The sequence below is a fragment of the Onychostruthus taczanowskii genome, unplaced genomic scaffold, assembly GCF_017590055.1.
Source record: "Onychostruthus taczanowskii isolate IOZ18803 unplaced genomic scaffold, ASM1759005v1 scaffold78, whole genome shotgun sequence".
In the NCBI taxonomy this organism is placed as follows: domain Eukaryota; kingdom Metazoa; phylum Chordata; class Aves; order Passeriformes; family Passeridae; genus Onychostruthus; species Onychostruthus taczanowskii.
This window is the reverse complement of record NW_024505671.1, coordinates 2,309,462-2,325,110: the sequence shown is the minus strand read 5'-3', so window position 1 is coordinate 2,325,110 and position 15,649 is coordinate 2,309,462. Positions and strand designations below refer to the sequence as shown.

Here is a 15,649-nt window from a genome sequence, read left to right as displayed (position 1 = left end):
TTGTTCTTCAGAAATGACTACCAGTCATCTTGGTGCATGCACACCACAAATGCTCACAGAAATGAGAAAAACCCTAAATAACAGAAGGCCAAAAGTGAGGAAGAGAAGGTGCAGATTCCAAAACAGGTTTCATTCATTGTGTCTGGATCTGAAATCCAGGTACGTAAGTACAATCTAAAATTAATTTACTCCAAGGAAAAAGAAAACATACCAAATTCCCCCTCCCTCCTTTCTCACTTCCTGTGCCTTCACTTACTTTCTTTCAGTGTCAGGTGTTGATGCGGTGCTGCTGAGACCAAGTGACTCCTGCAAGAGAAGACATGCAGCACTGAGAGCAGACACTAGAGAAGCTTTTAACCAATTTATGCAGAATATCAAATCAAAGAACAAACAAACAAAAGCTGATGATCAAAATCTAAGTGCTTACCTCAATCTGAGATCGCAGCTGTAGAGATGTGGGGCTGGTATCAGGTTTCTCCTAAAATACAACAAGTATCAAGTTAATGAAATATCCGAACACCAGAAAGAAGAAATATGAAGGGGAGAAAAAGGGAAAAGAGAGTAACAGAACCAAGAAATATTTAAAAACAGTTCATACAGGAAACATTAACTACTCTAGAAAGAACAGCTCTCAGGATAAATTCTGAAATAGTCCAGTAAAACAGCTAATTTCACACTTACCACTGCAGAATACAGAAAGTAAAGCTGCCAGACAGAAGTCATTCAAAACAAAATAGAAAGAGGGGTGTTTTATTTAGATCACCACAAAATTTATTAGGTAAGTTCCAGTGCAACTTCCAAGAAATTACCTTCAGGAAAAATTTGGCATTAAAAGAAAATTCTCTGACAAAAAAAAACACTGAGAGGATGCAAATACCTTTAATCAAGACCAGCTTCTAACACAGAAACATGTCAAAAGTATGGAGTTCAAACCACTTTTTTACAAACATCTAGGATATAACCATCTACTCCAGAACTCAATTATCCATGTTCCCTTTGCAGTTGATGGGGAGCGACAGAAACTCCTACAGATCAACTTGCCTGACAGGTTTCAGCTACCTCAAGTTAGATGAAGGAGTCCCACTGATGGTATCTAATTGAAGACTGCAAGCCAACTGCTTAAAAGGCATGCACTATTAACATGTCTAGCTGAAATTAGTGGGAAAACTCCAGTTAGAATGGAGGAAGATAATACAGTCATCAGTACTGAGAACTACACTTTGTTGGTTGATCTTCACATGAAATCATGGGGTAAACTACTTATTCCTACTTTATTCTCAGCTGGCCTTAGCCCTTGTGAAGTTATTGCAAAGTGAATTCCATAACTTACTCATTACAGCTGGGTAAGCAGTGGTGTACACGCTTCAAGAAAACAAAAAAAATTAAAAAAAGACATGGATTTGTTTCTCAGTGCTGAAGGACTTCTTGTTCATGCATTCCTCAGCATGTAAAACTCTTATCTCTGTGAAATTGTATTTCCTATTCCCATAGTTTACACAAGGGTGACAAAACATTCTTGGGATTTAATTAAAAAAAAAAAAATAAAATCAGACACAATTTTCTGGAAATGCAGCCTTTTAATATTAAAAAGGAACTTACTACTGACTGCCATGAGGTGGTGTTGGACTACCCCACTCAGGAAGTCTGCAAGATCTGGAGTAGCAAGGATCCTGCTCTGCCATCACACAACTGAGTCAGCTTGCACGGCAGGCCACAGGAGCCACACAGGGCACAGGATGGCTCACGGCCACATCCTTGCTCGTGTGCAAGGCTGACACCAGGTCATTGCCCTGCTTGGGAAACTTCGCCTGACCATGCATTGTCTGCACATCTGCTTTTGCTGATTTTGTAGCACAAAAAGGGAAATGAAGTCCTTGAGTACAAGTGGACATGAAAAGGTGATCACGTTCACTTACTGACACATCCAACAGGACTCCTCTAGTCAAGCAGAAGCTGGACCAAGGCCAGGGAAATTCCAGAGATGTTCACAGATAAGAGAAGTGAAACTAGCTACTTGGCACCAGGCATCCCGCTCTTTCTCCCCTAGTTCTAACAAAACAGAATCTAAGTTTTGCACCCAGAAAAGGCGGCAGGCACATGGCTGCGAATGTTCCTCAGATGCTCTCCAAGCCCTGCCTAGCCATTTGCAAAGAGGGAGAGAAAGAGAAGCTCCATGGTCCAAACACTTGCCATCCACGAACACCTCATTTGTTCATACTCTGCTGCACTGATGAGAAAAGGAACATTTTATCAGTTTTATGTTACAGTTTCGGTATGCCAGTCAGGAGAACCCACCAAGGCCTTTAATTCCCAAGTCCCCAACAAGGCCTTTAGTTCCCAAGTTCCTGATGATTTATCTGCTGTCTTCAAAAGCTGATTTGCTTCAAGTGTTTTGGTTTTTTAATTTTTTTAATATAGTAGTTTTGCATAAATTTTGTAACTGCTTTAGCAGTGGCTCTTGAAGCCTGAGACTACACTTACATGAAAAGTTCCTACTTTCAGCATAAAACTACTCAGCTGAACACTCAGCTGCATCCCATGTAACTAAATCCTAAAAAACTTGACTGTATTTACTTTCTCTTTTCTCATTTGCTGTCAAGCTCACCCTGTTAGAACAGTACCTGTTTGATAGGACCAAGATGACTGTGGAGGGCAGAAGCAACAACAACTTTCCTCTCCCTCCTCCAGAGCACTACTTCGTAATGCTGGAATGCAAAACACCCGATAGTCCTGCACTGTTATGATTAATATTCCTACCTGCCTTTCCAGCAGAATGGTATTTTTTTTTCTATTGCTATTTACACAAGAAACAAAAGGAAAATACTTGGGGAAATAGTACTCTCAATTAAACTTCTGGCTTAGACCTGTATCAGAGATCATAGAACTTTCATCAGCCTTAAGCAATTTTATTTATTTTGGTTAAAATCCATTAAACTTCACATTAAACCTCACTTTAAAATCCACAGGTTGTGTTGACTTTAATCCATCAGGATCAGGGCTCTTTTTTACCATAGGCTAATTCTAGAAGGTTGAACAAATGTTGTACAATTGGCATGTTCTCTAGCACACAATACGATCTTTTCAGAAAATATTTTTAAAGGTTAGTTTCATTGAAGTACATCTTTCATCCTTCTGAGCCAAAATTTAAAAATGAAACCAAGGATAGCCTGGGCTTATAGAAACAGTGGCTGCAGTAAGAGACATCCCTAGCCTGCATTTCCAGAGCTCTTGTCTAGACAAAGCAGGCATCAGAGCAATGGGTATCTTCTGTGCGAGCAGGCTTGCTGCCCCAGAAAACTGCCCTCTACATGTGCCCATAAAGCCTGTCTGAGATGTACCAGAAAATTCATATCACCTACATGCTACACAGTAGCTACTGAAGAAACCCAATGATCTGAGAAAGTATCTGATCAAGTGCACATTCCTAAAGCTACACTATTAAATCCAGTGTTTCCCAAAGGTGACTGATTAAATTGCATTGTTTCTGGATTTAAGGGGCCCTAGGCAGGGCACCTATCCTGTACCCAGAAACTGTTGATGCATATTGACCTTGTCCAATACACTATTAAAACCAGCAAGTAAGATCTGAAGATTCTGGAGAAACTGAGATGGCCATAAATTGTATCCAATCCCCAGGGAACACATTAGATGGAAAGTGAACAGTGGCTTAGCACCAGCTTGTCCAGCTCCTCTGGAGGTCCAAGGTCAGCATAGCACAGAATCTCACATACTGATAATAAACACAGGAGGAAGTCATAAAAATCAGTAATGCTAATATCCTGTAAAATAAGCCCAATGAATTTAAAGTAGGGATTCCTCTATCAAGTCACCTACACCTGACCTAAAACAATCTCAGCTTGCAGAGGAATTTAGTTCTCCCACCTTTTGTTCTCCCATTTCTTAGGAAGTCCTAATAGGAGTCCTATTTCCTTCCTTTTGCCTCCTTCATCCAAAGCCAATACCATCCACAGGATGGGCACAGGAAAAGGTCCTGAGGTCCTGGCAGAAGCTCTGACCAGCCAGCTGGAGGAAGGGATGGATGTCAGGCGTTGCACTGCCCAGGAATTGCCTGGGATCACCAACCCTTCCGCACTATGGGTGCCACAGAAAGTGACACAGAACCACACCGCTAACCTTGGGAGCTCTGGTGCAGAAGTGCAAGTTGGAGAAATGCTTTTTACAAATCTCTTATTTTGGAAGAAAACGTAGTAGTAAGCTTAACAAGCAGGATTTGTAGCTTACACTTCAAACCTTTAGCTGTTTGCCTTAGGGACCAAGAAAGAAGCTTCCTTTGCAGGTAGCTTTTTCTGCCTACTTTGTGAATGAATTTATGTGATCATTTGCATACGTTTTCTTTTCAAATTACTGCAGGTTACTGAATATTGTGATTTTGGTTTTATATACTTTCCTTTCAAAAATCTTCAAAACAGTTTTGCAACCATTTATGAGCTAAGTCTGAAAAAAGCAATTGTGAAGAAAGTACAAAGTACAAAATACATGGGAAAGAAGCTGAAAAACCATTTCCGGACTGGAATGGCAGGTTTTGAATTCATGAGGGACTTTTTCTTCCATGACAACTTCAGTTCACTTGTTCTGTATGTAATGTAACGGGTAAAAGGTATATCTCAGCCTATCTGAAGGCATTGCTGTTCTCTCCTGAAATACACAAGCATAGCAGACAAGAGCATCTGAAAGGAAACTTGGTTACCCAGGGTATGGCACATTCTAGGGGGAATGTGCATGTTTTAATTACTCAAACATTAAGCCACATCTGTGCTCCACACCACAACTTAGTTTAGGAAACTGTATTCATTGAATTAATCCCGTCTAATTAAAAATTCATGAACGTCTTCACAATTTCTGCCACAGGAGCTGTATCCATTTGAATCATAAATTTAAGCACTCCTCTGCAGATCCCAAGACAGGATTCATCTCACTGTGCAGACAGAAAGTGTGCAAAGTGAGACTCAGATAAGTGCTGGGAAAATACAGTGACATAATCAGAAAAAAGGAGATGACTAAAAGGTTTGATTTATACATTTATTATATATAAATGTATAAATAATTTTATGAAACCATTTCAGCAGGTGTAAATAAGGTATATAGAGCAGAAAACTTCTGTTAGAGAATTCTGCCAATCTTTCCCCCAATGTTTTCTCTCTTTGCTCTGAACATGCATTGCATGTTCTAGTCTAGATTCTAAAATAATTAAATGAAGATGTATCTGAAAGACAGCAGAGCACTGAAGGCTTGTAAGAGTTTGATTTACTTTGAAAGCAGTAATTCTGCCTGGAGTCCTCCACCACACTATATTTCAACCTCTGCAGAGGTGCTGGGGAAGAAGCAGGGAAGCCCCTCTAAAGAGACAGTGCAGGTATGCAGGTAGGTAATGGAAATTGCCTATGAGTCACTAGATATGAGCTACAGGTCAGAATAAAGAAATAAAGAAGACCTATTCCTGTGTCAACCACCTCAGCAAGTGTTTGAGGGAACTAATAGTTCAGTGAGTTTCCAGTGGTACAGATTAGTTAAAGTCTCATTTTGAGTTTGAAACCACAACCTCTGGACCATCCCCTTAGCTGTTCCAGTGAAGAAAGAAGATTTTTCTAACAATAAATATTTCTAACACAAAACGAAAGTCCAAGTGTCTCAATGCCTCATGCAAAAGTGCAGACACAAGGTAAACACTTAGCTTAACTACTGATGAAATGCAGCTTCAGAGAGAACACACTGATAGAGTACTCACATGTCTGCTCTTAGTACTGGAGAGGGAAGAAATATCCTGCCTCTCAGCTCAATGTAAACACCAGAATCTATCAAACCTAACTCATCTCAGGGCAAACACTGGACTCTCTCTCTCCCCTTTGCCAACAATGAAAGCAGAAGGATTTTTTTCACCCATCTCAAATACTCTGCATTCAATACTACGGCTGGGACCCACAGGGCCGAAAAACATTTCACAACGATTTTGAAAAACATAATTCATTAGCAATTATAGAGAAACTGCAGCTTTTGTAAAGCCATCTAACAATAAAAAGTGAGGCAGTGCTAAGTTGTCAATTCACTTGTAACAAACAGAAGCAGAGTCCAGAAAAATTATGGCATAAACACAAAAAAAAAAACCTCAATAGAAATGGGCTTCAGAGAAAGGAAAGTCGATATGGGAACACAGCATTCTGCAGCAGAGAAATCAAATACCTTCTGATCAATTTTCCAAACAAGATGAAGCAAGCCCAGAACTATGGCAGCTATCTTTGTGCTAAAACCATATTAATATAAAGACCAATATGTGATTGAGACACAGCAGGTCTTTGATTGATGCATTTTACACTTGTTACTCAAATGGTACAATACTGAAGTGTTCTTGTTGCTGGAAGGAACTGGCTCTGTACTAAAGCTCTTGCTGGTATAAAAAGATGAGTAAGACCTGCCAGCTCTGCCTAAAAGTCCTTACATTAGTCAGCACTGATTTTTATTGTACAGGTAAGGCTAAAAAGAACTTCTGTGAAATAATGTTGGAAAACAGTGAAAGACGTGGGTTTCCAGGGAGGACTTTAAGACAGAGTGGTTTTGGCATCAGGAAGAGCTGTAGTGTTTCAGTGGAATGAAAAAACCCTAAACAAACCACATCAAGAATGGTTAAATGTGAAGCCAGAGGACTCAGGATGTGACACAGACAAGGGAGGCATGAGGTAAAGCCCAACTGGATCCTGCCCAAATGGGGCCCTTCTTGTTCAAGAGCTGACAACGGGCCTGGGGAAGAGCCACCACTTCCCCCAGTGAGAGCGTTCTGTCCTGTGGGAAAAGCACAACAAAAGGAAGAGAGAAAATAAATGAATAAACAAACAAGCAAACAACAGTTTGCTACAGGGCGCTCTGGGGTAGGAACAGTCTGGTCAGATTCCTTGCCCAGGTGCTGGTCCTCTGGCAGGACAGCTAATGGCAGTGTGCTGTACCTTGGCCTCAGTCACCTCCTGAACCAACACCCACAATTAATGAGGAAAGCAGCACTTCCATGAGCCACACGTCCCTATCACCACCACCCTGCAGCCTGCTTTCTGTAACTGTGGGGCTAGGAATTTTGAGTGGTTCTGAAGTGAAGCACTCACTGATAAGATGAGAAAACAAGCACAGGAGCTCCTTGCCATGAACACCATGGCTGAATATGGCAAACCTCTTTCTGAATACCAACGGTCCCGATTTGTTTTTATGTGCTCTTCAAGTTCAGGCCACCTATTTCTAAGAATATCCTAATGATATCCTCCATTTCCCTAAACAACACTTTTCAGATCTTACCAATTCTTCATTTTCATGTACACAAAAGCTGTACTATATTTCTATTAAGATTATTTGCCATTTTCTCAATTACTCTTCAGCGTTTCCATGAACAACAAAAAATGTATTTTCTTTTTGAAAAGCGGAGAGAAAAAGGAAAGTTTAGACTTAGACCAATACCTCCAGGAAAACTTCTACAGCCATGCTATAAATCCTTTCAGACACACCATGGAATCAGAGGCTAACACAGGTCCACTGTCATTTGTATTGATACTACACTTGTGTACCTGCATGCCAATATCCATGCCTCGAGAACATGGAATTTCAGATGATCTGTACTGCAAAATAATGGAAGCTTTTGCGCTGGTTAAATCAATATGCTCAAGGCTCAGGGATTCTTATAAAATGGGTTGTTACCGTAACACTGATGACTTCTTGCAAGTATTCCTCCATTCACATAATCACTATGATAGCTAACATTTAGAAACTATATGTTGCTTTTACTTTATGTTGTACCAAACAATAACTTACCAAGATCAGAAACTAAGCTGACTTTGAGTTACTTAAAAACCCTGGTAAAATTGATGAGGAGGTAAATCAAGAGAAAGCACTGATCGTTAAGACACCTACAAATGTTTTTTTACCACAGATGTATAGAGTATCAGCAATGAAGCACCCCATTTCAGGGGGAAAAATGCCAACATTTTGCATTAATTTCATTCTGGGAAAGCAGTGATTTACTTTACTTTGTTATAAAGGAGACAGATTTTTAAAAAAACCACAAAGGTTATGTAGTGGAAACCAAAGGATATTTTAGTTTTAAACTTCCCCACAATTTTTTTTTCTCTAAATTATGACAAACTGATAAGCTTTGAAAGGCACTTTGTGTCAGGAACTTCCATCATACAGTCACTGCAAAGTGCAGCAGAATTAGACAGTTCGCTCCCTTTTTTTTTTTTCTTGAGACCTCACACTGCTGAGACTGGAACCCAAACCCAAGGACACATAAAAAAGATTCGACTCTTTCTGCTAGGTTCTCTAGCTGTAGAAGGCAAACCCAAAATTCAGAACTCAACAGCACTGTGGGCAGTGGAAGAAATCTGGCATAACCCTTTTTTTCCACAACTGCTGCTCTTTGGGTTGCCTGTGGCTGCCATCAGGTCGTGCTCTTCAGAACTCCTGACTTCCTCTTCCTTCATAATCCTCTAGAAAAACCTGCACCTACATCCACATTTCCACTTTTTAAAAGTCTGTTTGTATAGATGTGCATATACCTGCTCTGTGTTGTTGTTTTTGTTTTTTTTTTTAACATGAAATGGATCCTTTCAGAGCATGACTAAAGCCCTTATTTAACTCAAGAAAACTGATCTAAGACTTTCCCACGCCCAGCACAGAATTTCTGAAAGTTTTTGTGTTATTGTTCAGGAAATGGATTTAACTTTGAACTTTTTAGAGAAGTGAAAGAATCCAGTAAAAAACAAAACACAAAACCCCAAAACCACAAACAACACAAAAATCCCCTAAGATCACCGAAAAAAATCCCAAACCAACCCCACCAGGAGAAAGAGGCAACAGAACCACGTAACAGAGAGTTGTGCTGAGTCAGGACCTGAGTCACATTATCCCTTGCAATAGTCTTATCACGAGGCTGTGCCCACATGCACATTCACCGTTTTTCTGATCTTTCCATGAAGAAATTCAAACAGCCTACTGTTGCATCTTTTTATGCAAAAATAATTACATCAAAATTATAAACATTCGGGCAAAATAGATTCCTGCTTTCCAGCTGACAGTAGCACTGTACCTCTGTTTTCCTCTTTCAGAGGTTAAAAACATCAACAGCTGCTAGCTCAAAAAAGCAGACATCCTGAACTCAGGTCTTTGCTGGCAGTAAGCCTTGCAGCCCAAGCCCATCCATTCTTTAAGGCTGAGACTGGGTAAGCCCTTTCTGCTGATTTGCACTATATCACTTTAATTTTTTTAGTTCAGTTCAGTTCCCCCTTAGTGATTTCTATGTTCATCATTTCATGAGAGGACCACAGTTGAAAAGCTGTAACGACATTACATATTCTGCATATTTCAGGACTTAAAACCATGCAGGGCTGGTGGGGTTTGACCCTCATTTCAGCCACTTTGACAATGAGAACAGCAGGAACACAAATTAGAAAAGGTTCTGAAAAAAAAAATTTCTATCAGACCAACTTGTGTGAGCATATTGGGAACTAACTTTGATGACATTTCTTTATGACAATAAACTCGTTTTGAAGAAACAGTTTATTTCAGGATCCTTTTTAAGAAGGCACTTGAAGCAGGAAAGAAACTGGTCATACTGGGAAAAGTTTTATAATAGATATACATTTTTAAAATCTTAGTTTTACAACCATTTAAAAAAGCAGAGTAAATGTACAACTTGAAATCAAACTGGTTCTGTTTAGTAGGTTGATATGTGAAATTGAACACCTGAAAATTAAGACTAATTCCCTAGAGCTGGGCACTGCACTTCTTGCTCTCAACATGCATAAACACACTCCAGGAATGTGAGTGGGTGAGGAGAGAGAGACAAAAGTTGATTGCTGGATGCTAACTTCAAAGTCTCCTACAAAGTGAGAGGAGAAATTAATTTCTTGAATAAAAGAACTGAAAACAAATTAATCATATTAATGCAAAAAAAGGACTAGACCACAAATTGCTAGTCTATACTTATTCTTCCTGCTATAAAAATTACCTTTGATAAAAGAACTTTTAAATTAGCTGTTCTCTCTTTACCTTTGAAATTTAAGCCTGTATTTGATGGATGCTTTGGGCCAGAACCTTACTTAAATCTTCATCACTGGTCATCACATGATCATTATTACAAAACTAAATTTCAAAATCAACTCTGATGCTCTAAGTCATCATGCAAGATTGCTCCCATCTGAGGGAAAAATTATTATTGAATACCATTAGACTATCTGGCACAATTTGGTTATTTGCACAGAAGATTTGCAACATCCCTATTTGAGAAAATGAAGAAGTAATTATTGCCTTCTACACATTCATAATAAAAATCTTTATCTACACAACTATTGATAGAAATAGTCTCCATTTTCCATTTGCATTTAAAGTAAGACTGGGGTATAAATTCATATGCCATAGATGTAGTAGTTAACAGGAACAGCCCCAACTGGTGGTGCAGCAAATCAGAGCCTTGCTCTATAGGATTACTGCTGCATGCTTTGCTTTGAAGGGTAATGGTGCGACAGTGACATCTGACAGCTCCAACACTAGTCAGCACAACTGCTGGAAAGGGGTTAAATTAAAGGCTTCAATCAGCCATTATCAGCTGCTGCTGCCGGGCTAGGCTCCAGCCCAGCTGCAGAGCTCCAGCATGTTTTTGAAAAGCTCAGCTGTTCTGCTGAAGATGCAGCACAAGTGGGCTCCTGCCACATGACCAACAATTGGGGTAGAAGGTGGGGTTCGCTCTGGCACACAGGTCAAACAGAAGAAAAGTGCTTAACACAAGTTTGAGTGATTCTTAAATCTAAAAGATTACAAATATGGATTCTGAGGCTCCATCAAGGAGCCGTAAAATGCTCCTTTCTTTGTTCAAAGCAGGAGGAGCAGAGATTTTTCCCCAGAAGAGGGCAGGGGAGGCCAGCATCCTCCCCCCGGGCGCTGCAGCAGTCTCCTGGTAAGATCGGCTGGTGCAGCCCCTGGGCCTGAGTGCTGCTCCCTCCAGCCCGGGGCATCGCCCCACTTTCAGGCTAGCACAGGCTGGCAATGCAGTTTTGCTTTGCCTTGTTTTGTTGTTATGCAACATGTGGTTATCCCATCACAGACTGAGTGAGGGTCCTTTCCCACCTTTCCCAACAAAAGGCCAATTGCTGAATGATGAACAAACTTAGTACCAAGAACGTCTGCAGAGCAAAAATTACATGTGCTGCTTACAGACAAAGCATTTGAACCTCAGCAAACATCCATCCTTCAGTCAGTACAGATAATTCAGGCCAGAGGAATCTGCAAAGAAAGCTGCCACCACTGTTCCAAGCAAATCATCTGCAATCATTGTCTACAACTATTCACTGGAGAATTAAGAGTGCTGCAGCAAAGCCTTACAAATTATTCTCTCATGTAACATTTTCTCCTTGCTTACTCCTGAAATTGCTCCTGAAGCAGCAACTACAGTAGACTTCTTCCAAAGTTCCACTTGAAACTTCAGCCTTTTTCTCTACCACACTTTGGGTCACACTTGACTTTAAGAGGGATGCACCAAAGTAGCCTTGCAGAAACAAATGAAGCCCAAGTGCAGGGCAGACTTGCACTCCAAGAGCCACGCACAGGTTTTCAGTGACACAGCGTGTACAAGTAGCACTTGCACTTCATTCCAGCAAAGCCTGTACAGCTTTGCACCTTCTTTTTCCACTAATGGCCATGTTTTACTGTTAAAGGAGTACTGCAATCATAGGTAATTAAATTATGGCATTAAAAAGACCAGCATACTTTATAACTTGTCTTTCAAACACACATGAAGCAAAACAGAGGCCTCAGCAATGAATAACTGCTTTTGTTCAGAGGTCCATTCGAAACCCTGCCCCTTTGCTATTAGCACTAAACAGCGAACTAATGCAGACCATCTAGCAGCACAAGAGTTGGCCAAAAGTTACAGCAATGTCCTGATGAAGTAGGCAAAGCTAGGACATTAAGGGAGTAATGCCTCACCTGTACTGCTTCCCATTCTCTTCACCATCCCACTGTAGGGGAGTGAATAAGTGGCTGTGTGGGGCCTAATTGCCAGCTTGGGTTAAGCCACAACCATTCTTGGTGCCCAACAGGGGTCTTGCAGGGTGCAAGATAACAAGAGGTTTGACTGGAATGTGCTAGATTGAATTTATAGCTGTAATTGCTGATTAGCTATTAATTGGCAGGTGCTTGTCAGGAGCCTTGCTTGCCTGACTGTACATTAGAGTCCAGTGCTCATTAGTGGCTGGTTCCTGCTCTCCGTGCTGCTTTGTCACCTGGCTGTGCTGTGCCTGGAGCACTGTGATAGCAGCAGCAGCGATGTGCCGGGCTGGCAGGTGCCCAGGGACCCGCTGTGTGTCTGTGCCGTTGGCCTGGCCTGGCTGGGAGCTTCAGCCAAAGGGACCTGACCCAGGGATGGGCCCGCGTGGGAGCAGGTGGATCTGTGTCAGTCAGGACAATCTGGAAGTGCCTGTGGCTATGTCAGTGCAGCAGCAGGAACCTCTGAAGGGATGGAGGCTCAGGGATAAGTCTGTGCTGCAGCAGGTGGATTCTGACACATCAGTGCCTGTGGATAAATCCGTGCTGGAGCACCTGAAAGCGTGTGGCCGTGGATAATCTCACATGAGAGCAGGTACTCCCCTGGCAGGACTGCAGCCATGCATAAGGCTGTGACAGAGCAGATTTATTCCTGAAGGGGCTGGGGCTGTGGGTAAGGCCACACTGGAGCAGGGGCACCTCAAAACAACTGTGACTGTGGACAGGCCCATGCCACAGCAGCTACAGCCCCAAAGTGACCGTGGCTCAGAGATAAAGGCTCTGCTTGGAGCACACATAGCCATACGGGACTGCAGTCTGTGGGTAAACCCTAGGGAGGCTAGGAGCAAGAGAAGGGATGTTCAGTGTTATGGTCTGGCTCAAAGGGAAAAGGGGCAGAGATTTTAATGGATATAGGTTTAAATCACTGTAACCCGTGATTTGGGTTGCATGTCAGAGGAACGGCTACCCAGAAATTCCACACACCACACCACCTCTCCTGTCCTCAATAAACTCAGTGGACATTTATGGATATTTTACAGACATAGTCCATAGGCTAAGGGAAATAATATCTGTGTATTGTATCAAGGGATGAGAAGGGGGTGGCAAATAATGAGCATGTGTTGGATAGAGTAATACCTGAGAATGATGTAAATGGTAATGAATGCAGAGTGAAGAATGTGCTGGTTTTGGCTGGGATAGAGTTAATTTTCCTCACAGTGGCTAGTATAGGGCTCTGTTTTGGATTTGTGCTGCAGACAGTGTTGGTAATTCAGGGACATTTTTGCTATTGCTGAGCTGTGCTTACATAGAGTTAAGGCCTTTTCTGCCTCTCACCAGCAAACAGACTGGGCTGCACAAGAAATTGGAATGGGACACAGCTGGGACAACTAATCTCAACTGATCCAAGAGATACACCATACGGCTTCATGCCCAACATACACAGCTGGGGGAAGAAGGAGGAAGAGGGTGGGGACACTAGGAGTGATGGCATTTGTCTTCCCAAGTCACTGTTAGAGATGATGGAGCCCTGCTTTCCTGGCTGAACACCTGCCTGCCTGTGGGAAGGAGTGAAAGAACTCCTTGTCTGGCCTTGTTTGTGTGCACAGCTTATGCTTTATCTATTAAAATGTCTTTATCTCAACACATGAATCTTTTCACTTTTACTCCAATTGGCTCCCACATCTCACCAGGGCAGGGGGAGGAGTGAGCGGCCGTGCTGGGCTTGGCTGCCAGCTGGGGTTAAACCACAACACATTGAAGGGCAGCAAGAGCAAGCAAGCTCCACATTAAGCCCCACATTATATTGACCCATTTAAGGTCAATATAAAGGCCCTCTGTTACTGTCATGCTACAGAAACCTGGGGCTTCATCATGACTCCTACTTCATGCAACTAAGTCTTTGCAATAATCTTCTAAATAAGTGTGTGAATTGAACAGAAACAGACAAAACCCAACCCACTAAAAACCAGAAAGAAAAATTAAATAATATGGGCAATGGCACAACAAAGCACAAGACCAGAAGTGACAAAAAATGTTGACAAGCTGGGGAATTTGTAGTAAGAGAAAGACCAAAGCAGACTGTACACTGTAACCCTCAAGGTAAGCAGTGTTGAGCCAGACTTCATCCTGGAGATGGATAAAATGCCTGGAATAAAATACAATCAGCAAAACCATAACAAACCCCAACCAGCTGCACAAAACCCACGAAGACAAAGGCAGTACCAAAGGTACAAAAGAAAAATAAAAACACACAAACAACTAGCAAATGAGACCCACAAGTCCAGGAAACCTTGGTGCCTCTCAATATTGCAGTACCACTGCGAGCAACAACAATTCGTGATTTCAATCTAAACCAAATGGCAGCCAAAGGTTTAGGCTGGGGGAAAGCTACTGAAGTCAAAGCACTTCAGTAAATAATTTGCTGCTAAGCACTTTCAGTTCTGCTTTGTCACTGCTGCATCCCAGGGAGCAAGCGCACTGCGAGCTGCCCGCCTGCAACAAGCTAAGGGTTTGCAGCGGGTAGGGAGCGTGCTCAGTCTTGTCTCCTCTTCCCTCCAGCAAATGTAAATTACGAATGCAAAGCTCCACGAACAAATCACCAAACACCCAGCCTTTGCAAACGTCTTTGTGTAAGCAGTATGACTCAGTTTGCTGATAGGCATTCCAACTAAATTAATTTACCATGGTATGGAAAACCTGAGAGAAGTAAAACTTAAGCTGTACAAACACCTGCAAGAGTTTCTAAATGCCTGGGGTTTTGCAGCCAAGACCTGCTTGTTTGGGCAGGTGCTGCCACAGTTATCGGAGTGTCCATGGTACAAATTCCTCTGCTCAACTGTCTTCAGCAGGGAAAGCAGCCCAGACTTCTTGGAAACAAATCTGCTCTAATCAGGACAGCAACAAAATGTCTTGACCAAAAGCTTCTTTTTCTTTTTTCCCCTGCTCACACTCCTCTCCATACCTTAGGGGGTTTTCTTCCAGGTTATAGCCCTAACAGGGTTTTGTTACAACATTTTGAGGCTCTATTAGCGCGTAAATTTCTTTTTAAGTTTTTATTGTTTCAGATCCAGTTCTAACACAAACTTCTGCTCAACAATACTGTCTCTTATTCAAGGTTATGTGCAGTCTGTGAATAAATGCATGCCAATGGATACAGAATTGAGTTGTCAATTACACAAGGTTTTGTTAAAAAACAAGTGAAATAAAAATAGTACATTAGTAAACGTAGCTGAAACTACAGAACAATATCCCATATGATACACTAGACTTTCACATACACCAACAGGTCGCTCTAATAGGAATTAAATTAAGTATATTGCAACGTGCTCAGCATGCTACTCACTTCTATAAAAACCTATGGGTTTATGCACTTCCACTGACTTTCAAAACAGGAAGAGACACACTGAAGCCCATCAGCATCAATTTTTATTCCCTGTCTCATCTGCACTTCATTTCACTTACTCTATGATAATTCTTATACATATATATATAAATATATATAATATTTCAGAGAAATTGAGAGGTTAGGACAACAAAGTATTTAAGCACATACCTGGCAAGAGTACTAGTGTGTTTAAACCTTGGCATGTTTTTGCATGCTTTATTGCATTAAGTCCTG

At 41.5% G+C, this 15,649-nt stretch overlaps 1 protein-coding gene across 5 annotated transcripts in view; it reads right to left on the bottom strand.

Annotated features, from left to right (window-relative positions):
• The window catches only part of SASH1 (SAM and SH3 domain containing 1), a 535,689-nt gene that overhangs the window by 61,502 nt on the left and 458,538 nt on the right, over positions 1-15,649 (bottom strand). For all 5 annotated transcript variants that reach the window (XM_041423458.1, XM_041423463.1, XM_041423459.1 and 2 more), the window contains 2 exons: positions 428-478; positions 257-306 (listed from right to left, as the gene is read on the bottom strand). In XM_041423458.1, coding sequence (XP_041279392.1) covers positions 257-306; positions 428-478 — 101 coding nt within the window. The remainder of the gene's footprint in view (positions 1-256; positions 307-427; positions 479-15,649) is intronic.